We start from the raw sequence: 26,807 nt of genomic DNA, 5'->3' as shown, positions 1-26,807 counted from the left end.
ATCGGTCCATCCCCCGTGAGAGACACTAAAAATACAGATACCAATCTTTCAGAATGGGTAACTGAGCCCCATCCTGCTCCTCTTTAGGAAAGTAAATTTGGTTTCTCATTTTTAGAGATATTTACACAAAGTTTTCGGTTTTTGGGCAGAAATGTCTACTCTCTCTTTACATCCATGCATCTCTCTGATTTGTTTTTCCCAGTTTGCTCCCGTTGTCGCCTCTAGCCTCGTGAGAACTGCCACCAGGACACAGCAGGTGGCAGTTCTCGTGAGGCTAGTCACAATTCAGTTTGCTTTTTAAAAATTATTATATTATTAAACAGGAAATTGACGGGAAAATACTAATACGGCACTTTAAACCACTGCACTTTAACTGTTTTTATATCCTTATTTTGTTTTTTGACTGAGCGTCTGTCCAAACCCGGTCCATCCCCCGTGAGAGACACTAAAAACACAGTTACCAATCTTTCAGAATGGGTAACCGAGCGCCATCCTGCTCCTCTTTAGGAAAGTAAATTTGGTTTCTCATTTTTAGAGATATTTACACAAAGTCTTCAGTTTTAACCGATAGGGGCATTATCGGGCCGATACCGATCAGTTGCCGATCGATCGGTGCACCTCTAGTTGTACTCGGTCTTGACCCCCTTCTTGTCAGAATATAATAATAATAATAATAATAATAAACTTTATTTATATAGCACCTTTCCTGTCATAGAATGCAACTCAAAGTGCTTTACATGTCAAGAGAAGATAAGCAAAGCAAGAAAAATAAAAGCAAAGCAGCTTTAAGACAGTGAAAAAAACAATATAGCAAACAGAATAAAACCAACAATAAAAGCAATAGCAAAGAGCAAAAAGAGTAAAAGAGTAAAACAGGCATGGCAGTAAGCATAAATAGGGTCACACACAGGTAAGAACAAACCTTTAAAATTGAACTAAAAGCAAGAGTAAAAAGGTGGGTCTTGAGCTGTGCTTTAAATATGTCAACTGAGGATGCCTGTCTAAGGTGCACTGGAAGTTTATTCCAGGCTGTCGGGCCGTAGAAGCAGAAAGCTGCCTCGCCATGTCTTTTAGTTGCCATCCTCTTAGGCACTTCTAGCAAGCCAGCGGTTGTGGACCTGAGATTGCGGCCTGGGACATATCTAGGTAGGCAGTCGAGGAGGTAGGAAGGTGCGAGTCCATTTAAGGCTTTATAAGAGAATTTTAAAATCAATCCTAAAAACGACTGGATCACAAACCAAACCTTGTGTGACTGTCGTGCACCTGTTGGTCTGTGATCAGCTGATCGGCAGCTGATCAATGATTTCTGATCACAGCGTGGTGAGGATACCAGGCCCAGCGGGCCTCTGACCTCAACTGGGACCACAGCTCTGACTCCTTACCACCGTCTCCTTCACTAAAAAATATATATATATATATATTAAAAATACGTGAAATCTTCCACCGCCCGCTGTCCCACCAGCCCAACCGAGGTCCAGTATCTTAAATTTTAAGACAGATTTATGAGAAATCTAAAATAACTACCTTATTTATTTTAAATATTTTCAGTTTATATACACATTGATTGTCTTCAAATGAAACATATACATTTTTTTTTTTTTAATTTTTAATTTTCACTCATGCGACTCTGGTGCTGCTGACGGACATCGGTCCATCCCCCGTGAGAGACACTAAAAACACAGTTATCAATCTTTCAGAATGGGTAACTGAGCCCCATCCTGCTCCTCTTTAGGAAAGTAAATTTGCTTTCTCATTTTTAGACATATTTACACAGAGTCTTCGGTTTTAACCGATACCGATCAGTTGCCGATCGATCGGTGCACCTCTAGTTGTACTCGGCCTTGACCCCCTTCTTGTCAGAATATCACAAACCAAACCTTGTGCACCTGTTGGTCTGTGATCAGCTGATCAGCAGCTGATCGGCGGGTGATCAATGATCTGATCACAGCGTGGTGAGGATACCAGGCCCAGCGGGCCTCTGACCTCAGCTGGGACCACAGCTCTGACTCCTTCACTACCAGGTGAACACTACTCAGTGAGTATTATGGTCTGTCACACGTGGGCCTGAGCTCCCCTGGATCCTGGACGCCATCTGACTGACTCCTTCTTGTCTTTTTAGGTGTTGTATATTATGGGATGCAATGCTTGCCAGTGGTGGAGTATTATGGTCTGTGGAGGGGTGGTGGTGGGGGGGTCACCATGACAACGGCAGGGTTGCTAGGGGGACTGGGACTACTAGTGGAAAGGGGAAGGGAGTGTGCATGCTTGGAGTCTGCTGCACGGCGGTGGAGGGGGGTGGGGGCCGGAGTATTATGGTCTGTCCGTTGCGAGGTAACTATGCAGAGTCCTGTGCGAGTGTGGGAGGGGGGGGGGGGGTTATTATGGGATGTCTGCCCCCTTTGTGTGTTTGTGAGGATGTTAGCTAAGCGCTGCCTGTGAGGCTGGAGGGGGGCGAGGAACCACTAAACCTCTACACACGGGTTGTAAGGTTTTTACCTTTTTATTTTTTATTCCCCACTGGCAAGAAAATATCAACACTGGGGTTTTTTTTTAATGAACCTCCAGCAAATGATAACAACCGGAGCTGAAACAGTGTAATTGCTATTAACTCTTTTCTCGAAAGAGAGAGCTCACACCTCGAGCCGGGACACGCACTCACAGTAAGTTTGGGGATTTCAATGCTTAAACTTTTCTCTTAATGTATCATTTTCAACCCGGTTATTGGGACATGACTTGTCTATTTTTAGATAATCGATGGGATGTCACTCTTAAGTTCATTCACTCCCTGCATGCAAATGTAGCTGGATATCAGCACACTAAACAGCAGCAGCGCCAAGGCGGATATATCTTGTTATTCAACTTGTTTTGAACAGACAGGTGGACAATTAAAGGCTGATTTATGGTTCTGCGTTACACCGACGCAGAGCCTACGGCGTAGGGTACGCGGTGACGCGCGCCGTACGGTGCGCGTGGCCGCGTACCCTACGGCGTAGACTCTGCGTCGATTTAACTTGAACCATAATTCAGGTTTTAGATTAGTCCATGGGCCAGAGCCCAACATTTCACCTGTCAGCACCACTCAAGGTGACCAAACTTACTTATCATTTTTGAAATTATCCATGTCTGTAGATGCTATTTTGGTATGATAACCCTTCATGAGTGGCAGCTGTATCATAGTTATCAGCTCATGAAGTTACCCACCCCTTCAGAAAAATTACATTTTAGATGCTGGTGCACATCCTGGTTTAGACTCATGTACAGCATGTGCACAGGGCTAAAAGATAGTATATCATTTAGGCGAAAATTGTGTAAAAACGTCTGTTGTTTATAGTTTAAAGAGCTGCAGTGACCTCTATGTTGGTCAGAAAAATTCCCCTTTAAAATGGTACCAAATACAATATTGTGAAACATTGACAGATATCCTGTACATGAGTCTAAACCAGGATATGCACCAGCATCTAAAATTTAATTTTCTGAAGGGGGTGGGTAACTTCATGAGCTGATAACTATGATACAGCTGCCACTCAGGAAGGGTTATCATACCAGAATATCATCTACAGATGTGGATATTTTCAAAAATTATAAGCAAGTTTTGTCACCTTGAGTGGTGCTGATATCTGGTCTGGCCCATGGACTAAGATGTGAATAGTATGTGTATGTATGTATGTATGTATGTATGTATGTATGTATGTATGTATGTATATATATATATATATATATATATATATATATATATATATATATATATATATTACAATTCAAAAGCACTTATAAATACAAAATGATTAATAAATATAGAACAAATGGATAATACACATAGGCATGTAGCTATGGACATGTGTATGTATGTATGTATGTATATGTGTGTGTGTGTGTATATATATGTATGTATATATATGTATACACAGTGTGTGTATGTATGAATGTATATGTGTAGGTATATGTATGTACTATTGTATTATTGCTTATACAAATACTGTATGGAATGATATTTATTAATGACACTGCACTAGTTTATAAAAACTAAAATTTTTTTGTGAAAAGGGTAGGCGTTATAAGCTTAGTCTTCAGTCTACAAATTTGGTCCTTGGTGATTAGTTAAAATTGTATAAAGATTGTGTGTATATATATACCGTATATATATATATATATATATATATATATATATACACACCAAAAATTATATATATTTTTTGTATAACACCGACGAATTACACCTGTACTGGGAATTGAAAGGACCAATGAACTAAACTAAATAGTAACAAATGTGCAACCTTTGCTGTTGATCTTGTATTCCTCCCTCCCTCCGCAGCTCTTCCAGCTCCCCTCCCTCCCTCCCTCCCCGGACAGCCCGGTCCAGGCTCCGCCAGCCCCGCGTCATCGTCCCTCCTCCCTCCCCGGCCAGGAGCGAGCTTTAGGAGGGATTAATCCCACCACAGACACATTCAAAACACACATTAAAACGCCGGGACCATGTCGTTCAGCGAGGATGAGAGGGAAGACTTCGCAGCCGAGGAGGAGCGTGCACTTCTCCCGGGTGAGCTGGTGTTTTTTCCCCCTCTTTTCTCCCCCCTGTCCGTCCTCCTGACATGAGGAAGGTCCATCTGTGTAACTTGAGCCGCTGCTAACCCTAGCAGCCGCTAGCCGGGACTCTCCTCGCAGAGGGAGATTAGTTTCTTAACTTGGGCCGGCAAGTGTTCAGACTGAGTCACGGTTTCTTTTTTTATGTTGTTTTAACCCCTCCACGTGTCGTGCATCAGTGACGCGCGTGGGCGTGAACTGTCAAAGTTGCAGCGACAATAAAAAGGAGAGACAAGTTTGAACCTGCGCCGTTTAGTTGGGGGGCATCACGTTGTGTATGCGCGGGCACGGCATGCGCGCTCCCGCGTCCTCCCTCCCGGCCTGCAGTGCACGCGTGCGTGCATGTGCTCTCTTTCTCTCTCTCTTCCCCCCCTCTCCCTCTCCCCCCTCTCTCCCTCTCTCTCTCTCTCCCCCCCCTCTCTCCCTCCCTCTCTCTCATGCGTGCGTGTCTCAGCAGATGAGGACGAGCCGGAGGATGCTGTGTCTGACGTAGACGAGGTGCCCAAGTCGAAGAAGAAGAAGAAAGCCAAGAAGAGCAGCAGGGAGAGCAGGAGCAGCAAGAGGCAGAGACCCGTCCGAGAGGTGGGTTTGGGGGGATCTGTCAGAGATAGGGCTGCAACTAATGACTATTTTGATAGTCGACTAGTCACTGACTATTGAAATGATTAGTCGACTAATCGGATAATTAGTAATTTTATTTTTAATTTAGTATGAGGTTGCTTTAATTATGTGGCAAATGATAATAAACTCAAGAAAGATGGCACTAGAGCCTCATCCTGCTATAGTGGGACTGTTTTCTTCATCCTGCTCCCACGCGCATCCACAAAACTCTGAGAATTCATGCCCGCACGGCTCACAATAATAGAGATGCATTGACTTAGTGTCTTCTCCCGTCCCGCAAGAGAAATGTCCAGACAAATCTATCTGATTTAATGTTAAAATGATCCTTGTGGAGTTTGATGGATAATTGACAGTTCATAGACACCTGACTGAAAGTTAGATGCAAATCCATCATTGTCATCACACAAGCTTTTTCGCCTTTCACACAGCATCAATTATGTGATTGAGGTTTTACCAACAAGAGTAGGCTGTGAGTGGCTCAAATAATACTAATAAATAACATGAAATAAACAAAGTTAACGAATGAAATGAATTAATTTAACAAATGAAAATAGGCTTAATATCATCTAATATCACTAAAAACACAGTTACCAATCTTTTAGAATGGGCAACTGAGCCCCATCCTGCTCCTCTTAGGAAAGTAAATTTGGTTTCTCATTTTTAGAGATATTTACACGAAGTCTTCGGTTTTTGGGCAGAAATGCCTACTCTCTCTTTACATCAATGCATCTCTCTGATTTGTTTTTCCCAGTTGCTCCCGTTGTCGCCTCTAGCCTCGTGAGAACTGCCACCAGGGCACAGCAGGTGGCAGTTCTCGCGAGGCTAGTGACAATTCAGTTTGCTGTTTAAAGATTATTATATTATTAAATGGGAAATTTACGGAAAAATACTAATACCGCACTTTAAACCACTGCACTTTTACTGTTTTTATATCCTTATTTATTTTTTTTTGACTGAGCGTCTGTCCAAAACCGACCACATCTCCACCAGATTTGGGCCATTTCTTCATTGCCCTCTGGATTTTGCGTCACATTTGGCCCCTTTAACACAAAACATAACACTGATGTGACCCGGGATGAAATTGTGTCGGACACCCTTTGATTAAATGATTTATTCTAAACATAATTCAAAGTGGAGTAAAGAGAGAAAGAAACTGCACCCACATATGGTACTTTCCGCTTACGGGAAGGGTTCAGTGCCTTGCTCAAGGACATTTCAGCATGCGACAGGCTTGAGGATTGACATTGACATTTTTTTTGTTAATGCTTATAAAGTAGTTTATTAATTGGTGTCTCTATTAATCAATTTTATTTTTTCTAATATATATATATATATATATATATATATATACCGTATATATATATATATATATATATATATATATATATATATATATGTGTATATATGTATATGTTGACAATATGCCATGGTAGATGGATAATACGTTTAACATAACCCATACTATGATATAAGAAAGAAAAAAAAACATTCACACATGAGACAGGGAAACCTCTTTTTATTTTTTTTAGATAATTTTAAAAGATAGGCGCATTCTCTGTAAATTTACTTATAGTCTCTTAAAACTGATGCACTGTGCATGATAGCGCTGAGTTCAGTGATTTTTCATCTCCAAAGCCTAAAAGAGTGGCAGAACCAGACAAGATACAAAAGAAAAAAGACGTCATCTTAATTTCTAATTTGTAAATCATCATGAACACCCACATCTTCTTGTAATAAATGAATAAAAACAACAACCCAAAAGTCTCTTTTTATTTTACAGGAATTGCCTGTCAGCTCCCCTGAGCACCTGATTGGAGCGGAGACAGCAGATAGGGATGCAGATGAAGTAGCTATGCGGTCAGAGAGTGAAGGAAGTGATTATGCCCCTGGGAGGAAAAAGAAAAAACGCTCCAGCTCTAACAAAGAAAAGAAGAAAGGAGGTGGGGCAGGAGAGAAAGGAGGCTCGAAGAGCAAGCGTAAAAACCCTGAGCCAGAAGATGATGATGACGATGAGGATGATTGTCAGGTAAGCAATGTCAGAATTCAGATGATATTGTCAGTTCCCAGGGCACTTGCATGTAAAAGTAATCTTCCTCGGGTTATTTTTAACCACTCGCTTCCTCCAACAGCCTAAAAGCTCCACGCAGCTTCTGGAGGCCTGGGGCATGAAAGACATTGACCATGTCTTTACTCAGGAAGACTACAGCTCCCTCACAAACTACAAGGCCTTCAGCCAGTTTGTCAGGTAAAAAAACACATTTCATACTGAGTGTTTATATGGCCTCATCCTAATCCTGTCATGAAAGATCAACGTAAATGTAAAACTGAAAATCGGTGTTATCCTATGTTTCCTTAGGCCTTTAATTGCTGCAAAGAACCCCAAAATTGCTGTATCCAAGATGATGACTTTAATGATGGCTAAGTGGCGAGAATTTAGCACAAATAACCCACTAAAGGTATTGCAAATCTGACTTATAGAAATTTTGCTGTTCTTTAATGTTTTTTCACTTGTGATTTTCACGATAGGAAGCAAACGTTTTCATTTTGTGCTTTCTCCTACTGTAGGGTTGCGCCACTGCTAATGCAGCTCTGGCAGCTGCCAATGTGGCTGCAGCCGTGGAAAACATGGTGGTTTCAGGGACCGATGGAGGGTCTGAGACTGGTCCCGCAGCTTCTCCTGTATCTACTCCTGCACCCGCTTCTGCTCCAACACCCACCGTAGCTCCAGCAGCTCCCCCAGCTCCAGCACCTCCCCCACCTCCGCCACCGCCAGCACCTCCACTCCGCAAAGCCAAGACCAAGGAGGGAAAAGGTGAAGTGTACTGATCGCTGTTAGAAAATCAGTTCTCAGTTTTAGTATTGGTTGTGTTACGTTAACTTATCTCTTCAGTCTACAATTAAAATTTTGAATATATTTAAAATGCTGTTTAATTACTGTATTTGCTCAGGTCCAAATGCTCGTAAGAGGTCAAAACCTGCACCGAAGGCTCCTCAGAAACAGAAACCCAAGAAGGTAGCGCCACTCAAGATCAAACTGGGCGGTCTTAACAGCAAGAGGAAGCGTTCTTCTGTAAGAGTTTTTTTGTTTGTCAGATCTTAATTGTTCAACGTTTTCTTCATCTAATCAGCAAAATGTGGATATTGATGACGCTTTTCTTCTACTTGTCCCTTGACTAGAGTGATGAAGATGAACCTGATGTCGATAGTGACTTTGATGATGGAAGTTTCTCAGTGACAGATGGCTCTAACCGCAACAGCCGCCCTAAGAAGAAGTCCAAGAGTGTGAAGAAAAAGAAGAAAGGTGGGCAAAAGAGTATTACTAAAATAACATATTTTCTCTGCAGTCTGAGTTTTCGTCCTGGATAGAGGAACAAACGGCAGCATACTGTAGGAGGTTTTACTTGAACAAGAACAAATTTAGGGAGCGCTTTCAGTTACATGTCAATTTCCTGTACCGATCTTATTCTACTATGCTTCTGTGAATGTCCTTCTTCAGTGGAGACGGAAGATGGCGACGGTTATGAGACTGACCATCAGGACTACTGTGAGGTGTGCCAGCAGGGAGGAGAGATCATACTGTGCGACACCTGCCCTAGAGCTTATCACATGGTCTGTCTGGACCCCGACATGGAGAAGGCACCTGAGGGCAAATGGAGTTGTCCACATTGTGTGAGTACCTTCATCCAGAGGTCACGTATGGACAGCTATCAGGACTTATGGGCCTGACTTGGAAAGTGTAGAACAGCAGGGGAGACTTCTGATACATATTTGTATATATATTTATATATATGTCTTATAACAAGTTTTTGTGTTCTCCATTTCTTTGCCTATGCCTCCCCACCCGCCTATTCCTTTTGCTCATGTTTCCATCTTTCTCTTTTATTCCCCTCTATACATCAAATGCCCGTCATTCTCCATTTCCTCATGTTCCTCTTTTCCCACTCCCTCTGACTTCACACACCAACATGGACACCCTCCCACCCCTCCCACCCCCACCACCCCTCCCTTTTTCCTTTGATTCTGTTCCGCATACCTTTCCTGCCCATACCCCCCCACCCCGCCCCCCTCCCTCCCTTCCTCCTCCATTCCTGCACACACCTCCTCCTGGCCGTGATTCTGCCGCCAGGAGAAGGAGGGGATCCAGTGGGAGGCCAGGGATGAACTATCCGAGGCTGAAGGCGAGGAAGATGATGACAGGCGAGATGAAGGGATGGAAGAGGAAGACGATCACCACATTGAGTTTTGCCGTGTGTGTAAGGATGGAGGAGAGCTGCTTTGTTGTGACACCTGCCCCTCCTCCTACCACATACACTGCCTCAACCCTCCTCTCCCCGAGATCCCCAATGGAGAATGGATCTGCCCCCGTTGCAAGGTGAGCACTGTGCACTGCATACATATAAGATATGATACAGATAAGTTTACCTACAGTATTTTTAATAAACCATGTCATTCATGCAGTTACCATTACCTACGTTAACCATGTCTTTTAAATTTACTACAAAATATTTTATCGGCAGCATTCTTAATTATTTTCTCTCTATTCCAACTTTCTAACAGTGTCCACCGATGAAGGGCAAAGTGCAGAAAGTTATAACATGGCGCTGGGGAGATCCGCCACCTCCGGCACCGGTCCCGAGGCCTGCTGACCTGGCTGCCGACGCCCCCGACCCCCCGCCTCTGGTCGGCCGCAGAGAGAGGGAGTTCTTTGTCAAATGGTGCAATTTATCCTACTGGCACTGCTCCTGGGTGAAGGAGCTGCAGGTACTGTAAAATACTATCCTTCCCCTTGTATAAGAGATCTATACATTTTTCTTTCTGTTCTCATTCAAGCACTCAACAAAAATCTGCTCCTTAACCTCATATTTGTATCAAATGAACTAACTCGTTTCCCTACACACCGCTGTCGCTCTTCCCCAGTTGGAGCTGAATTGCCAGGTGATGTTCCGTAACTACCAGAGGAAGACCGACATGGACGAGCCTCCACCTGTAGACTTTGGAGGAGATGGCGATGAGAACAAGAGCACCAAGAGGAAGAACAAGGATCCTCTCTACATCCACATGGAGGAGGAGTTTTACCGCTATGGAGTTAAAATGGAGTGGTTGATGCTTCACCGTGTCCTGAACCACAGGTAGGATCATAATTAGTTACTTAATAACTATATTTAGAGATTTAGCAGATCTAATTTGCATTGTGCATATAGATATGGCTTGAATACACATTTCTGATTTGACTCAATTGGTTTTATCACACCCCAGCTACTCAAAAGGACAAATTGAAATTATACAGAAAATTAATTAAAAGTACTAGATTTATAATCCTATAAAACACTCTTAGACAACAAATGCTATATTTTTTTTATAGTATTTTAACATCTTTCATGTCTCATTTTCATGTAAGTGTTGATAAAAAAAACAACGTACACTACCTGATCAAGTGGAGGGATCTGCCGTATGACCAGTCAACCTGGGAGAGTGAAGACATGGACATTCCCGAGTATGACACCTACAAACAGACATACTGGAATCACAGGTACGCAGTGCTTCACAATATGCTTCATCGAATGAGGTAACGGTACATTTTTCTTTATTATATTGTATGTTTTCTTTGCAAGAGAGCTGATGATGGGAGAGGAGGGCAGACCTGGCAAAAAGTTCAAGAAACCAGTGAAAGTTAAAAAGACAGAACGGCCGCCTGCCAATCCAGTGGTGGATGTAAGTGCTTTTTAGTTTGGCTCGTCTGAAGTTATTATATACAGATGAACTATTGATGACAGTATGAATGCTTGATAACTGATGAACTGAATAAAAAGAGAATATGGTAGTTTTTTTTTTTTTTTTTTTTTTTTTTACATTTTTCTTATTTATTTTTTCTCCTTTCAGCCCACCATCAAGTTTGATCGACAGCCCGACTACCTGGACAGTACAGGAGGGACCTTGCATCCCTACCAGCTGGAGGGCTTGAACTGGCTGAGATTTTCTTGGGCTCAGGCCACTGACACTATCCTGGCTGATGAGATGGGTTTGGGCAAAACCGTTCAGACGGCTGTCTTCCTCTACTCGTTGTATAAAGAGGTGAGGAATGCTTGACGCAAGCTTATATAGAATAAATGCAATTAAAGGTATATTTTTCTATTTAAATTGTTTCACAAGTTTAATATTTCTGATATGAATTTTGTCCAGTCTGGCCCCCCTGCCCGTCAGTGAGTGTGGACGGGGTTTCAGACATGTGACAAACAGTAACTTTGTCCAATAAAGGGGATGATTTCTAAGTAAAGAACTTTATCCTAAAGGCAGGACAAGACAAATAGCTGTTTGTTTTGCATATTATTTGATGTATTGAGTAATAAATCTTTTAACTTTTGCCACGTTATTTGATTCCAACTTTGTCTTTCATCAACACAGGGTCACTCTAAAGGTCCGTTCCTCGTCAGCGCTCCTCTGTCCACCATCATTAACTGGGAGAGAGAGTTTGAGATGTGGGCACCGGACATGTACGTGGTTACATACGTCGGGGACAAAGACAGCAGGGCTGTCATCAGGGAGAATGAGTTCTCCTTCGAAGGAAATGCCATCAGAGGAGGGAAAAAGGCTTCCAAGATGAAGGTACGAAGCAGATGATGAAGTAAAAAGAACTGAAGCAAATTGGGAATATTAAAGATCCTTGATAGAAAATACTTTTTCATGCAACATTTACTTGCAACTCTAATGATGGTATTTCCTCTCATTGTTTATTGGTAAAGTAACTGAAGTCCCTCTTCCTCGTCACTTACAGAAAGACTCAACGGTCAAGTTCCACGTTTTACTGACATCCTATGAGTTGATCACCATTGATCAGGCGGTGCTGGGCTCCATCGAATGGGCTTGCCTGGTTGTTGATGAGGCACACAGACTGAAAAACAATCAGTCCAAGGTAATGACAAAAGCTGCTTGTTTGGCTAGTTTTCTAGTAAAGATTATATATATTTGTATTTCTATGTTGAATCTACATCAGTAAGAGTACCACGTCTTCTACAGTAGGACTGGGCGATATATCGAGATTTTAATATATATCGATATATTTTCAAACGCGATATGGTACGAGACAATATCGTTTATATCGAGTTAAAAAAAAAATATTTTTTTTTTATGATTTTGATATAGCTTATTTTGTGACAAATTGACTTGAATGTATTATTTGAGATTTTCACAAATGTTTTGTTATTTGCACAAATGTCAACCTCAGTGGTGTTACTGTCTACATTGTATTAATTGCACAGTGTATTTTAATTTAATTGTTATGCAGGAAAGGGATATTTGTTTTATTTTATTCAAGAAGCATTTTTATTCTATATATGCAGGCAGTTTATTTTTATTTCATTTGTTTTATACATTTTGATTTTGTGCAGACCTCTGTTAATAAAGGAACCTGTGTGACATTTGGCACGAGGCATTATATTAAAACTGACTGTTTTTTTAAGGGTTTGCCTCAGAAAAAAATGAAGCTAACAGAGATGCTATGCTGTAATGCTTTGGGGGAAACCCCAATTATGGCACAGAAAAAATATCGATATATATCGAGTATCGCCATTTAGCTAGAAAATATCGAGATATGACTTTTGGTCCATATCGCCCAGCCCTATTCTACAGTATGCTGCTTTTCACTCCTAGAAGCATTTACCAATAAACCCAGGTTCTAATGTTGAAGGTAACCCCCCCCCAATCCCCATCTTCCTCTGCTTGTTTCTAGTTTTTCCGAATTTTGAACAACTACCCGCTGCAGCACAAACTGCTGTTGACCGGTACCCCTCTTCAGAACAACCTTGAGGAGCTTTTCCACTTGCTGAACTTCTTGACCCCAGTGAGATTCAAGTCAGTACCCCGCCATATGTTTTACGAGGCAACGACAGACGTGGTTGTATTTCCAGATACTGGGGGTGACATCCGCAGTGAGTGACTGTTATTTATTTATATTTCTGCAGCAACCTGGAAGGGTTTCTGGAGGAATTTGCAGACATTGCCAAAGAGGACCAGATCAAGAAACTCCACGACATGCTCGGACCGCACATGCTCAGGAGGCTGAAGGCTGATGTTTTCAAGCACATGCCTTCAAAGACAGAACTCATTGTTCGAGTGGAGCTGAGTCCCATGCAGAAGTAAGGAATAATGAAATGTTTATTACAACCATCAAATGTTGTTTGAAGCCATCAAAAGGAAACTGTTCTTTTTAAACACAATTCTCTTTAAAATGTATTTATTGTGGTTGGCATATACTGATGATTGCTCTAGTAGACATGTTTTCATTTATCTTTTATATTTGATCTTTTTTTTCTTGTTTTTTTTTAAACAAGGAAATACTACAAGTTTATTTTAACACGCAACTTTGAGGCCCTGAACACTCGTGGAGGTGGAAACCAAGTTTCTCTGCTTAATGTAGTTATGGACCTGAAAAAGTGCTGCAATCACCCCTACCTCTTTCCAGCAGCTGCCACTGTAAGTTGTTTCTTCCTTTTTGAATTATATGTTTGATTATTAAATTATATAAACTAAGTGAAACATACAGTTTAAAGCAGTCATTTCATGCAGTCCTTTTCTAATTTTAGGAGGCACCGAAACTTCCCAACGGCATGTACGAAGGCGCTGCCCTCACCAAGTCTTCCGGGAAACTGATGCTGCTCCAGAAGATGATGAGAAAGCTGAAGGAAGGAGGCCATAGGGTTCTGGTTTTCTCCCAAATGACCAAAATGCTTGACCTGCTGGAAGACTTCCTGGAAAACGATGGATACAAATATGAAAGAATTGATGGCAGTGTCACTGGAAACATGAGACAGGAGGCCATTGATCGTTTTAATGGTGAGATGTGCAATCACACAGGGATTCCCTTTTTGGATAGCCGACATGCTTTTTTGTTTTTCTAACTTTTTTTTTTTTGTCCCAACAGCTCCTGGTGCTCCGCAGTTTGCTTTCCTCCTCTCAACCAGAGCGGGCGGTCTGGGCATCAATCTCGCCTCTGCAGACACCGTCATTATCTACGACTCTGACTGGAACCCCCACAATGATATCCAGGTATGCCTCCTACGGGTGTAACCTCACCATTAAGTCACTATGTTTGGCTATTTGGACAACTGGTAAATTATATCTTGCCCTTTTGTAGGCTTTCAGCAGAGCTCATCGTATCGGCCAAAACAGGAAAGTGATGATTTATCGATTTGTTACCAAAGCGTCTGTTGAGGAGAGGATCACACAGGTCTGTTGAAAGGAATGATATTCTGTGTGTGTATGTATGTATAGGTGTGTGTGTATATGTATATTCCTTACTTCTGCATTATTGTTTTTTATTCGACTCCCTCATCCAGGTGGCAAAGAAGAAGATGATGCTCACTCATCTGGTAGTACGACCCGGCCTTGGCTCCAAGACGGGTTCCATGTCGAAGCAGGAACTTGACGACATCCTCAAGTTTGGAACTGAAGAACTGTTCAAGGATGAACTCGGAGAGGGTGAGGCGACTTTAATTCTCAGTCTGTCCTGGATTTGGTCAGAACTGAACTGGATAATTTCTCTGAATGACTACTGGGATAACAGTCGTACACACGTGACAGCAGATGTTCCAGACATTAAATTCTTTTCTCTCCTGTCTGATCTTGTTTTCAGGGGACAACAAGGAGGATGACAGCAGTGTGATCCATTACGATGACCGCGCAATTGACCGTTTGCTCGACCGGAACCAGGATGCCACGGACGACACTGAACTCCAGAGCATGAATGAATACCTCAGCTCCTTTAAAGTGGCCCAGTATGTGGTCAAAGATGAAGAAGATGAGGTACGGTTTGATTGTCTCGACTGTTGTTCAACTTTTACATAGTTCATCAATGCATGTGTTTAAAAAAAAAAATGTAAATTGATATTTTTATTTTGGACACATTTAAAAAAAAAAACTCACAAAAATGATTAAAGTTTTTCATGTTGTGTATATATGATTTATGCCATGAATTATTTGTTCTTTTCCTTCTAAGGAAGAGGAGGTGGAAAGGGAGGTCATCAAGCAAGAGGAGAGTGTTGATCCCGATTACTGGGAGAAGCTGCTCCGGCACCACTATGAGCAGCAACAGGAAGACCTCGCCCGCAACCTGGGCAAAGGCAAAAGAACTCGAAAGCCAGTAAACTACAATGACGGTTCCCAGGAGGACCGAGGTATAAGACAGGGTACAGAACAAAATATAATGCAACCTCTTCTCGTCTGTGTGTGTGCTGTATGGTGGTGTTGGTGTCAGTAGATTTGTTTTGTGTGGTGTTGGTGTAAAATGTAAAATGATAGAAAAAACAAACGTCTTGCATGAAGTTTTATATTATTGTTGTGGCCGATTGTTTGTTATAGAAACATGTTAATTATGTGGTTTTAGGTTATACATTTTATTTTTATTTTTTCAGACTCATTTAAAACCAATTATTAGGATCTCATGGCATTTTACCAAAGGATTTATTTTTTTTAATTTGAAACACTTGAGTTAGATTGAGAGATCTTTTATTGGTTATCAAATATAGAAAATCGCTCAAAGATTATTTGTGTTGAACCCCTTTAGGTTTTTAATGCATATCTCAAAGCTGTGCATCAACAGTGTTTTGAGGTGGTATAAGTCTAATGGTTTCCCTCTATTTTGAAAAAAGAACTTGATAGTGCTGTTTGAGAAGGTTTTTTGCCTTTCTTTAAAAAAAAAAGAAAAGAAAGAAAGAAAAGAGCTTTGTCCACAAGGCGAGATGGAAACGGATACAAGTGAAAGTTTTGCTGGCTTGACATAAACGATGTATTTCGTTTTTGGAAAAGAAACCTGATAAATGTAACGGATGGGAAAAAATAAGAAGTAATTCTCAGTCTAAAGTTATTTTTTAGACACCTCCGTTCGTCTCTTAAATTTGCCTCGCATGAACACCAAAGACTTTCAGGACAAAATCAGGACACATTGTCCTCTGTCGCACTTCAAAATATTTTTCTGCGCTGCAGACGCTCTTACATCTGAATTACTTGCATCTGAGTTTCATCCAGGTAGAGCACAGAGTAAGACAGCATGTCTAAAACGGCAGATGTAGCTCTTGGATGACTATCTTCATGTAGAAATCAATATCACATTTATCTCACCATATTCATGAAATCCAGTAAGGGGAATACTTTTTTTTGCCATCTTTTTCTCTTTATTATCATAATTTTTTCATTTTTATTCTCAAAGAAGGATTTATTCAAACCACTGTGTTTTTATCATACTGTTAGTTGCTTGTTTCTTTGCATTATTTTCTAGACACCGTACCAGAATCAATAATTTCTCAAATTTCCCTACTCTTTATTTAATGGTCAAAGTTGATTAGAATAATTATGATGTGATTCTGACAGAGCAATGGCCCCTCCGGAGTGATATTTATAGGTCATAGCTTAATTGGCAAGGAGTTTGGATGTTATCACCTGTCTGGTAGGTTGTGATTATTTTTTTTCTTCATCCTTATCATTTCTCTATGTTCTGTTTAGACTGGCAGGAGGATCAATCAGATAACCAGTCTGATTACTCGGTGGCCTCAGAGGAGGGTGACGAGGACTTTGATGAACGTAGTGAAGGTGAGGTGAATCTGTGTAGATTCGTGCTGCTCAGAGACTGTTTATGCACTTCTCTATGTTCGCTGTGGTGATTTAAAAACTCGCAGTTGTAGGAGAGCATTTTCTCCGTCTTTAAATATTTTTTATAATGCTGATTTCGAGTTAAAGAATTGGTCTCAACAACCTGACCTAAAGGCTGTGCCATTTAATAACTGATGAGTTGTGAGGAATCTCTCTCCTCTACAACCTTCTTGTCATCCACAACCTTCACAACCACCTCTACAGGCATTTATTGAGGCTCAATCAATCATGTCCATCAACACCATCTCGTCTCACTTTGTCATCTGCGTTGACCGTAGGGGGGCAACAAAGACAGAAAGAAAAGGAATAAAAGAAAATCGACAAAAAAATATTACAATCAACAGTTTCACATTAACTGTTAACAGTTAACTTGTGTTTATTGTACTTTTATCTTTTAATGGAAATATTGCACATTATTTATTGCCAACAAGTGTAGCATAAGATGAATATAGTGCTACATTCCTTTTGGTCCTGCATCCTGCCTAGGAAGCAGTCAGTATAAAAATGTGGAGCTATTTTGAGGAGGGACAGCTTCAGTATGAGGAGGACTCCGTTTTGACTAACTTTTTGTCTTTGCTCAGCTAATTCTCGCAGACCGAACCGCAAAGGGCTGAGGAACGACAGAGATAAACCTCTGCCCCCACTGTTGGCCAGGGTTGGCGGGAACATCGAGGTAAGACTGCTGCAAAGCTTCTTTTTTCCCCATTCTACTGTCTGGTCTTATCCCCTTTTTCACTGGAAAGCAAAGAAATCAAGGAAAGGATGGAGGTGCCTTTTTCTTTTTTAAAGCAAGATGGGAGTTTACTTTAATGCTTTAATTATCTGTTAGGTGTTGGGCTTCAACGCACGGCAGAGGAAGGCTTTCCTGAATGCAGTGATGCGTTACGGGATGCCGCCCCAGGATGCTTTCACCAACCAATGGCTGGTCAGGGACCTGCGAGGGAAATCTGAGAAAGAGTTCAAGTTAGTCTTATTTTCCAAACAATTTACAACCCTAAGTATTGTTGAAAATGGTTTAGTGTTGTCTGTGAAGGACATTCTTGGGATGTTTACCGTCTCCATTACATGTCTGCAGGGCCTACGTTTCTCTGTTTATGCGTCACCTTTGCGAGCCTGGAGCTGATGGGGCGGAGACTTTTGCGGACGGCGTCCCACGTGAGGGTCTGTCAAGACAACATGTGCTTACACGCATCGGTGTGATGTCACTTATAAGGAAAAAGGTAAGCTTGTTTTAATAGCTCTAATAGTACAATTATTATATGCCATCTTGTTTTAGTATTTGGCTGTAAGTATTGTAGTAGTTGATAACAGATTGAGAGATGACTCAGTTTGCTATGATGATTAACAGGTGCAAGAGTTTGAACATGTAAATGGTCAGTGGTCAATGCCCTGGATGGCAGAATTAGAGGAGAACAAAAGGGCTGCAGCTTTGGCTGCAGGCGAAGACCCAAAAACTCCTTCAACTGGGACCCCTGCAGACACACAACCCAACACGCCTATCCCAGGTGAACACACAAATACACATCATCACATGAGATCTAATGTTTGTATGTTTCAGTTATCCGTGACTTCTTACATGTCTAACCACAGTGCAACGTGCATCCACTGTAATTTCACTTCATGCATTCTTACTAATTGTACAGGACTGTCTCAGAAAATTAGAATATTGTGATTATCTGTAATGAAATTACAAAAACAAAAATGTCATACATTCTGGATTCATTACAAATCAACTGAAATATTGCAAGCCTTTTATTATTTTAATATTGCTGATCATGGCTTACAGCTTAAGAAAACTCAAATATCCTATCTCAAAAAATTTGAATATTCTGGGAATCTTAATCTTAAAATGTAAGCCATAATCAGCAATATTAAAATAATAAAAGGCTTGCAATATTTCAGTTGAAGTGTAATGAATCCAGAATGTATGACATTTTAGTTTTTTTAATTGCATTACAGAAAATAAAGAACTTTATCACAATATTCTAATTTTCTGAGACAGTCCTGTATATTGCAATAATTTTGGATGTTCTTGAATAAAAACACGTGGGTATCATTTCATCTCTGGTCCAACCTTGACACTATCATTAATAACAGAACCGTTTTTTATTTGAAGCCTTATTTAAACTTGGAGCTCTGAAGTTTCCTCACAGGTTGTGAACCTGTTTTTTTTTAGTTTTCCATTAAATGATTTTTCAGCAAACATTAAATTTTTGTTCTGGGCTTGATTGATTGTTTAACCGGACTGATGCCCTCATGTGGATGTACTCAGAAAAAACATAGTCCAATTGTAGGTCAACATACACTATTTTGACTATTTAAAATAAAATGTTTAGTTAATAAAGACAAAAAAAATCGATACCTTCTCACATATCTATTGCTGACTACTTTTATGTTTTCCCAGAGGATTTGTCTAAATCAGAGGACAAAGATGACATAAAGAAGGAGGTAAATGATGGCAAAGCAGCAAAGAAGGCAGATGATCCAGAGGTAAATTCTGCTGTTATATCTAAACCGGACAACACTACTCATTTGAGTCATTGCCATGTTTTATGTATTTTAATGTGTTTGCTAATTTCATACTGCTTTCATACCTCTCGCCTAGATTATTGAAATCCCAGACGATTCTGAAAAATCCCCTCTTATTGACAAGAAAGAAGACTTAGCTGCAGAGAAGGATAGGGAAGAAGGAAATGAAGGAAAGGAAAAGGAAGCAGACGACTTAAGCCAAAAGAAGGAAGAAAAGGACAAGTCTTCAGCCGTCTCAGAGAAGGACACTTCTGCTAATTGTAAGAGTGAAAGTTTAGACGGGAAGGCGGATTCAGTAGAGGAGAAGTCTAAAGGTGAGTTAGGTCAATTTATGTACAATATTGGGGGCGGGTTGAAATAGAGCGGTGAAAGTATGCAGTTGTGTTGCACTTTTCAAATATTTCTCTGCTTTTCTTTTAGCTGATGAATGTAAAGATGAAAAGATGGACACAACTTCATCTTCAGATGAGAAAAAAGGTACATGCACACACTGAACACCTGTTGTACATATATTCAGATGGACGTTTGCTGCGCAAGAGTTCATCCGTGCCGTCACTTTTACGCTGGAAGGCCCTGAAGGCAAGGATATTTTCACGAAATTAAGTTGTAATTCCCCTTTTTTCCTCTAGACCAAAAAGAAGAGAAACCAGATGAAAGTGGTAAACTGCAGAATGGGGAGAGCACCAAGGAAGGAGGAGCAGCTGCAGCAGCTGTTAACATCAGCGAGGAGAAGAAGAAAGCCACTAAACAGAGGTTCATGTTCAACATTGCTGATGGGGGATTCACAGGTAGACATGCCTTCCTTTCTCTTCTCTTTTTTGTGTATTTATAGATTTTTTTTGTATCTGTTTTCAGTGCCGTCTGTTTGACCTTTCTACCTTGCCTTGCTTGCAGAGCTTCACTCCCTGTGGCAGAATGAGGAGCGGGCCGCCACCGTCACCAAGAAGACGTTTGAGATTTGGCACCGTCGCCATGACTACTGGCTGTTAGCCGGAATAATACAGTATCCTTTCAAGCAGACCGTTGTTAAACACAATCTTGATTTAGTTATTATTTTTTTTTTGTTATTAAACTTTTTATTAAAGAAATAAAGTCAGCCATACAGGATATACATAATCGCAGTATCAATATTTTCATAAAAAAGAAAAAGAAAAATTTAAATAAATAAATCAACCAATGAGTAAGTAAAACAAATCATCAACCAAAGTCCGATGTACAGTCAATCCAAGGTTAATATCAAGTAAGTAGAGAAATCAAGAAGAAATCAAAAAGAAGATGCATCTGTAAAGGGACAGCAAAAAAGGGACCTTCACATCCGTCTCTCGAACATTCAGATGAGTCACCTTAAAATAGTGAATACTCCCCTCCAGAAAAAATAAATAAATAAAGTAAAGTAAAATAAATCTTTCTTTGTTTCTTTGGTACACCATCAGCACCAGTTATCGGTCAACAACAATAGCCACAGAGTCAATATATATATATTTACCTCATGTAAACTGTTTGGCCTTCATATATATTTGTGAACAAAACCCTTGGTTGATAACTGTACTGACAATAATAAAACAAAATAAATTGTAAAACAGTAGAATATTGCATCCAAGTATGGCTCTTATTAAAAAAAAAAAAAAAAAGGAAAAGAAGGAAAGTTAAGATAAATAGAAAACAAACAGATGAACTGAACTGAGTGGAGTTAGGAACTGGGGTTTCGTTTTAATTATGTATCAATCAATCAAGTTTGATGTTGTAATAAAGCTTATCCAGTTTTCCCAGAGGTTATCAAACTTGTTCCGTTCCTGTCTTAAAAAAAAAGTTAGCTTCTCCATTTTAAAAATATCCTGAACTACTTTAATCCAATCTTCAACTGTTGGAGAATTCTTTGACAACCAGTTCCTCGTGATAGCTTTTTTGCAAGCTAGTGATAAAATACTGTATAGGTATTTGTTTTCAGGTCGCTTGATGGTGTCCGGTAGTAATCCTAAACATAAAATTTCAAAATTAAATGGTACCTCAACTTTCAGGATTTTCTCCATGGTCTGTTTAGTATCTTCCCAGTATTTTACAATAATTGGGCAATCCCAGAACACATGGAAATGTGTAGCCTTATTTTCTCCGCAAGATCTCCAACAACAGGTGCCTACTTCAGGGGAGCTCCTCTGAGCCGGGACTCTGAAGAATCTGACTAAACATTTCCACCCAAACTCTCTCCAGGACAGGGCAGATGTGCTTCTCCACTGACATGAGATTATTTTTTCCCAAGTTTCCGTTTGCAGTATAATATCACTTTCCTTCTCCCATTTCTCCTTTATATAGGTGGTATCCCCTCCTTCCATTCCCTGTAGTACTCTATATATTTTAGATATGTTCCCACGTTCCGGGGTCTGACCTGTAAGCGAGCAGAAATATCTTCACAATACCCGGATTTTGTTGTGGTTCCACATTGCTCATTAATTTTTCAAGATAATGTCGAAGTTGTAGAAATCTATAAAAGTCCTGGTTTGTTAATCCATACTGATTTCTTAGATCTTGGAATTGTCTTATTGTGCCTCCTTTATAGAGATCATCATGCTTAATTAACCCCTTTTCAGCCCACTGTTTAAATCTTATGTCAGTCTTATTTGGTAGAAAATCTGAGTCATAGCCGATCCATTTCAGGATCCAAAATAGTTATTATTTTAACACTTAAGAATGATTACCTGGAGTCTGTAGGAGAGGCTGATATTTGGAGGCTGTGCTAAAACCATTTGGGAGAGTGAGAAAACTAAATGTGTCACTGCATTATTTTAAAAACAACCAGGGCAGACGGACACATTCAAGAGCGACTGGTCTTTTAATAGTTTTTTACACCTGCAGAATAATTTTTAAACTGATATTTTTCTGGAGCCCTGTGGTCAAGAAGACATGTCAAGATATCAACCCCAGTTAGATGTGGTTGACAGTACAGAGGAGGGAAAAATATTTCATATTAATGTCTTTATGTAAGAAAGTACCTGCGCATTGAATCAGATACTTGTCTTAAGACTATGCTCAGGGGTAAATTACGTGCAAAGGCATCGACGTGTCGTCAAACATCGATTCACTTGGAGATGGGAAGCTGTTTTTTTTGACTCTGGTGTCTCAGACATGGGTACGCTCGATGGCAGGATGTGCAGAACGATGTGAGGTTTGCCATCATCAATGAGCCCTTCAAAGGGGAGATGAGCAGAGGGAATTTCCTGGAGATCAAGAACAAGTTTCTGGCCCGCAGGTTCAAGGTAAATTACTGCTTGCATATCGTAAAATTATTCTTTTTTTTAGTTGTCTTCAGAAGTAATTTTTGGTATGCATTTGTTTCTCTGCAGTTGCTGGAGCAGGCGTTGGTGATCGAGGAGCAGTTGCGCAGGGCAGCCTACCTGAACATGACGGAGGACCCGGCCCACCCCTCCATGGCCCTCAACACTCGCTTCAGTGAGGTAGAGTGTCTTGCCGAGTCCCATCAGCACCTCAGCAAGGAGTCCATGTCTGGAAATAAGCCTGCCAATGCAGTGCTTCATAAAGGTAAAACATTTGGCAGATAGAGAGGAGGTTTATGTATACTACTCAACAAAATTAATCCAACTTTAAAATGGTGATTGAATTAATCAAATTAAAAATCTTTACTGATGATCAACACTATTTATAGGAGCAATGTGTAAAGTGAATTGGTGTACCCTCGCGTAAGAAGCAAAAAAAAACACCTTCTTGTCAATTTTACAGTGAAAAGTCAACGCTAAATGTACTGTGCCTCTATAGTCCAAAATCTGAGAATCAAAACAGAATATGTAACCAAGAAATCAGCATCCCTAACGCAAGTGCAATAATTTTTCTCGGTTACTTTTCTTTTCTCGCCATCATTTCCAAAACCTCCTCCATTTCCAAACTGCCTTTCTCAGTTACACTTTTTCTTTTTGTGAGTGTCAAATCAGTGCTGCAGGCCGGTGGGACATAGTCCAGATCAATACATTTGGTGTTGAATTAATGCCATAGAAACACAACTTACTCTACCATCAAAAATGTCTAGCGAAACAAAATTCGGCAGCAGTTTACTTACCAATCTAAAGGAAATGTCAGTTCTTTGCCGTCCATGTCAGCCGTCCTTGCTGTTTCTGTTTACTCACCCTAAAGTGGTAGCTTTAAACACGCCCACAAACTCCAACTTCTTTGTGTCATCATGTACTGAGACCACTATGATGGAGAGACTGGTATTACAACACTGGCTGCAGCGAAGATAGTTATTTAACACAATAACTTAGTTAATAACTCAGCAGCCAAATACAATTTTTGAAATGACTGCACCTATTTCTTCTTATTCTCTTGCTGTTTCTATGTTATTTTGGGATATTTTAACCTATAGTCTTACACATTGCTCCTTTAACTCAGACATCAGAAAATGATGACAAATTACTCCAATTACAGATGATCAACACTGTTTAATGGTCAGTGGAAACAAAAATAATCATTCAGTAATCATAACTGACATCCTTGATGTTAAACTATGAGGATTTTTTCCTGTATTTTTTTTGAGTGTCATACTTTGATTTAAGTTTCCAAACTAGGAAACCAAGAAACTTTCACAACTCAGTGATAATTCTTTGAAAGATGACAGTGTATTGTTTCTGGAGTTGGACTTTGAACCGCTTTGGGGCGTGTGTTTGAAAATATGCACAGTAACACTTTGACATTCATACATGTGTGAACATTTACATTTGTTTTGTTTTTTTCAACTGGAATTTCTGAAATGAGTTAAATCACAAAGTCACTTTGCATGACAACCAAGTGTGAACAACATACTACTGAGGTTTGGGTGGTGTACACATATTTCTAAGAATAAACTACTGGTAATATTAGGGAAATCTAACAGTGGTTAGTGAAACAGTGAAAGAAGATAGGGTAGAAAAAAATGCTCTAGCCCATCTTCACTAGAGAAAAATGAGCAACTAGATGAAAAAAAATGGCGCAACACTGCAGTGAAAAGTAGCTTCTCCCATGTTTGAACACGGAGCATTTCAGGAAATTAGCACAGCAACCACCCTTTACTCCGGTTAGGGGAATGACTAGTTGCACAACACAAACTTTGGTTTCAAATTGTATTTATTTTCATTACTGATAAATGTCAGCTCATCATTGACACCCTAAATGTCACTGCATATTGAGGAATCAAGTGAGTTTTTTTTCTAAGGTTTGAAATGATCAGTTCTGTTTATTTCAATCTGACATTTCAAATGTGTCATTTACAATGGTTTGAAATGGAAAAACAAAAGAAGATGTCCTCACATTTTAGATGCTGCAACAGTGTAACTGTGTTTTAAAGCTCTGCTTCAGCAGCTAATCAGTTTAAGGGTGTGTTCTTGTTGTCACAATGATCTTTTGTGATGAAATGGAGGTAGAAATAACCACCAACTTCTCTATTTTCCTTGCGTAGTTTGGATCAAGTACATAAATGAGAGGAAAAAAAGCTCTTGTTTTGTGAAAGTATTTTGCACGTTTTAAACTCAAGTCTGGTTTAAATTTTACTGAACCACGAGGGTTAAAAACAGAAAAAAAACAACAAAAACACAAATTGAGCCTTTCATGTATTTATTGTGGTTATTGCTACGGTCCTCATTAGTGTTATTTTTCCAGTCCTCAAACAGCTTGAGGAACTGCTGAGTGACATGAAGGCCGATGTCACCCGTCTCCCAGCAACCATCGCCAGGATACCCCCCGTGGCTGTGCGACTGCAGATGTCAGAGAGGAACATCCTCAGCCGCCTGGCCAGCCGGGGCCCTGAAGTCACAGCTCAGAACCAGCAGACCTCACAGCAGATGCAGGTGCCGCGCTGACCAATCACCTGGCACATCTCCCGCTCACTGACGGTGGCTAGTAGCTCTCACCTCACCACCATGTAGCAGACGTCCTCCCCCTAAACCACCATGTACAACACAGTCAGGTTAGTCCTCCTCGCTCTGCGCCAACAATTTATCTCCGGACTCAAAAAGAGCATCAGCTGCGCGGCCGGACTTTGTTCTGAAAAGACTGGAACTGTAGACGAACAATGGGAGTAAATGGAAGAAATACTGGTCTCTCCGGGGCAGACTAAATCCAAACGCTCGTCCTGTTGTTTGAGATCAGATTCAACTGTCCTGTCCTGAGCACTGAACTGCAGCAGCTCCTCTGACCTGTCCTGACAGCACGGTCAAACGTATTTATGTAACTTGTGTATCATGCAGCGGAGGAGGGCTCACCAGAGTAAAAGCAGCATGTTTGGAGTATACTGGTGCTTTGTAGTAACTTTTGGATTACTGAAGAATTCAAGGGATTTCATTGTGCTCTTTTTCACCTTTAGGAATTTGTGAAACTATCACCGTTCTGTTAGATGTGATTTAACTACAGTGTCCTCACGGGTATGTGTGTGTCGAGAGAAAGTGTGTTTCCTGTGTGTATGCGTGTATTAAACAGGGCATAGTGATGTGCATCTCTACTGCAGAACGCCCCGTCACTGACAGACTGTTACTTCTGCATCAGTCAGATCTGTTACCTCTTCTTGTGTCCGTACTCCCACCTGCCCTCGTCAGGTGACCTGATCCGGGATCAGCTCTTTGTGCACACACCCAAACACCACCTAAACATTCCTGATCCAACACAGTTTTGCTTCCTGGAAAATCTTCCTGAAATACAAAATAAACAAAAAGCTCCACGGCTTTTAGGTACATGGGACAGTTTTGAGAATAACGGCAATTTTAAGTTTATTTAATTTCCTGTTGTCTTTTTTTTTGTTTGTTTGTTTTCTTCTTGTTTTACGTTATTAAATATTATTGTTACCACCTCGCTGTTTTTATTGTTGCTGTTTGTTTTTATGGACTACAATAAAAAGTCAACAATTTCTCAATCTTCCCTCTTGCCCCTCTGGTTTTTTCTTGATATTTGTGTTTGTAAAATGTAGAAGAAACAAAACAAAACAGCAGCATTGATTGTTATGAAATGTAGTAAACGCTCAAATGGATGACATTAAAAGAAAAAGAAAAATGTTTTGAAAACGTTATCAAGATCTTATTGCTCCTGTGCATGAACTTGTGAAAGTTTTTGAATGCCACCATGATTAAACGAGTGTATTTGGTTTGTTTTTATCATGGTAGTGGAAAGAATTGGTCTGAGCACCCACGCATTTTTGTTCCCTTTTGGTTACTTCTCTTGCTTATTGAAGTCATTTGGTGACTTGATGCCAGCTCAGGAAACTGCAAATGTACACACACACATACATGCATACACACACAAAAGGTCGAGCGCAGAGAACATGACACACTTTGCATGTAAGCCGTGAAAGATGAGGTGGAATTTACATGAAAACAAATGTGGATTTAAAGGATAGATGGAATCTAGAGGGCCACTGCTTGAGAAGCCTGTCATGAGAGAAAGAAGGGGGGAAAAAAGGGACAGGAACA

The 26,807-nt window shown here is 40.4% G+C and overlaps 1 protein-coding gene across 3 annotated transcripts; it reads left to right on the top strand.

Annotated features, from left to right (window-relative positions):
* The first annotated feature begins 2,419 nt into the window (after positions 1-2,419).
* Positions 2,420-26,258, top strand: chd4b (chromodomain helicase DNA binding protein 4b). Of its 3 annotated transcripts, none has more exons than XM_061717093.1 (40): positions 2,420-2,660; positions 4,313-4,537; positions 5,039-5,163; positions 6,983-7,228; positions 7,332-7,447; positions 7,559-7,658; positions 7,768-8,014; positions 8,151-8,272; positions 8,380-8,503; positions 8,699-8,871; positions 9,329-9,574; positions 9,760-9,963; positions 10,120-10,331; positions 10,601-10,732; positions 10,815-10,914; positions 11,083-11,274; positions 11,605-11,805; positions 11,975-12,112; positions 12,929-13,050; positions 13,161-13,334; positions 13,530-13,671; positions 13,782-14,031; positions 14,120-14,244; positions 14,333-14,425; positions 14,535-14,676; positions 14,831-15,000; positions 15,194-15,371; positions 16,696-16,782; positions 17,424-17,515; positions 17,672-17,805; positions 17,918-18,062; positions 18,191-18,347; positions 19,247-19,332; positions 19,448-19,685; positions 19,792-19,848; positions 20,001-20,159; positions 20,266-20,374; positions 22,490-22,622; positions 22,710-22,905; positions 25,009-26,258. In XM_061717093.1, exons 2-40 carry the CDS (start codon positions 4,474-4,476, stop codon positions 25,206-25,208), a joined length of 5,931 nt encoding a protein of 1,976 aa, XP_061573077.1. In that variant the 5' UTR covers positions 2,420-2,660; positions 4,313-4,473; the 3' UTR covers positions 25,209-26,258. The 3 variants fall into 3 exon arrangements, with proteins under 3 accessions (XP_061573077.1, XP_061573076.1, XP_061573078.1); XM_061717092.1 differs by having other exon boundaries at positions 15,194-15,383; XM_061717094.1 differs by having other exon boundaries at positions 15,194-15,383; positions 22,710-22,820; positions 25,009-25,180.
* Positions 26,259-26,807: the final 549 nt, after the last annotated feature.

Source organism: Cololabis saira, chromosome 3 (assembly GCF_033807715.1).
Source record: "Cololabis saira isolate AMF1-May2022 chromosome 3, fColSai1.1, whole genome shotgun sequence".
Lineage (NCBI taxonomy): Eukaryota > Metazoa > Chordata > Actinopteri > Beloniformes > Belonidae > Cololabis > Cololabis saira.
Note: the sequence above shows the minus strand (reverse complement) of the source record. Positions and strands in the feature narration are given on the sequence as shown.

Excerpts from the sequence above, each read along its gene's own strand:
- chd4b (XM_061717092.1), top strand. The coding sequence starts at position 4,474 with ATGTCGTTCAGCGAGGATGAGAGGGAAGACTTCGCAGCCGAGGAGGAG. Across the intron at positions 7,448-7,558 it reads GCCTTCAGCCAGTTTGTCAG|GCCTTTAATTGCTGCAAAGA; the intron begins GTAAAAAAACAC and ends ATGTTTCCTTAG. Across the intron at positions 10,733-10,814 it reads CAGACATACTGGAATCACAG|AGAGCTGATGATGGGAGAGG; the intron begins GTACGCAGTGCT and ends TTTCTTTGCAAG.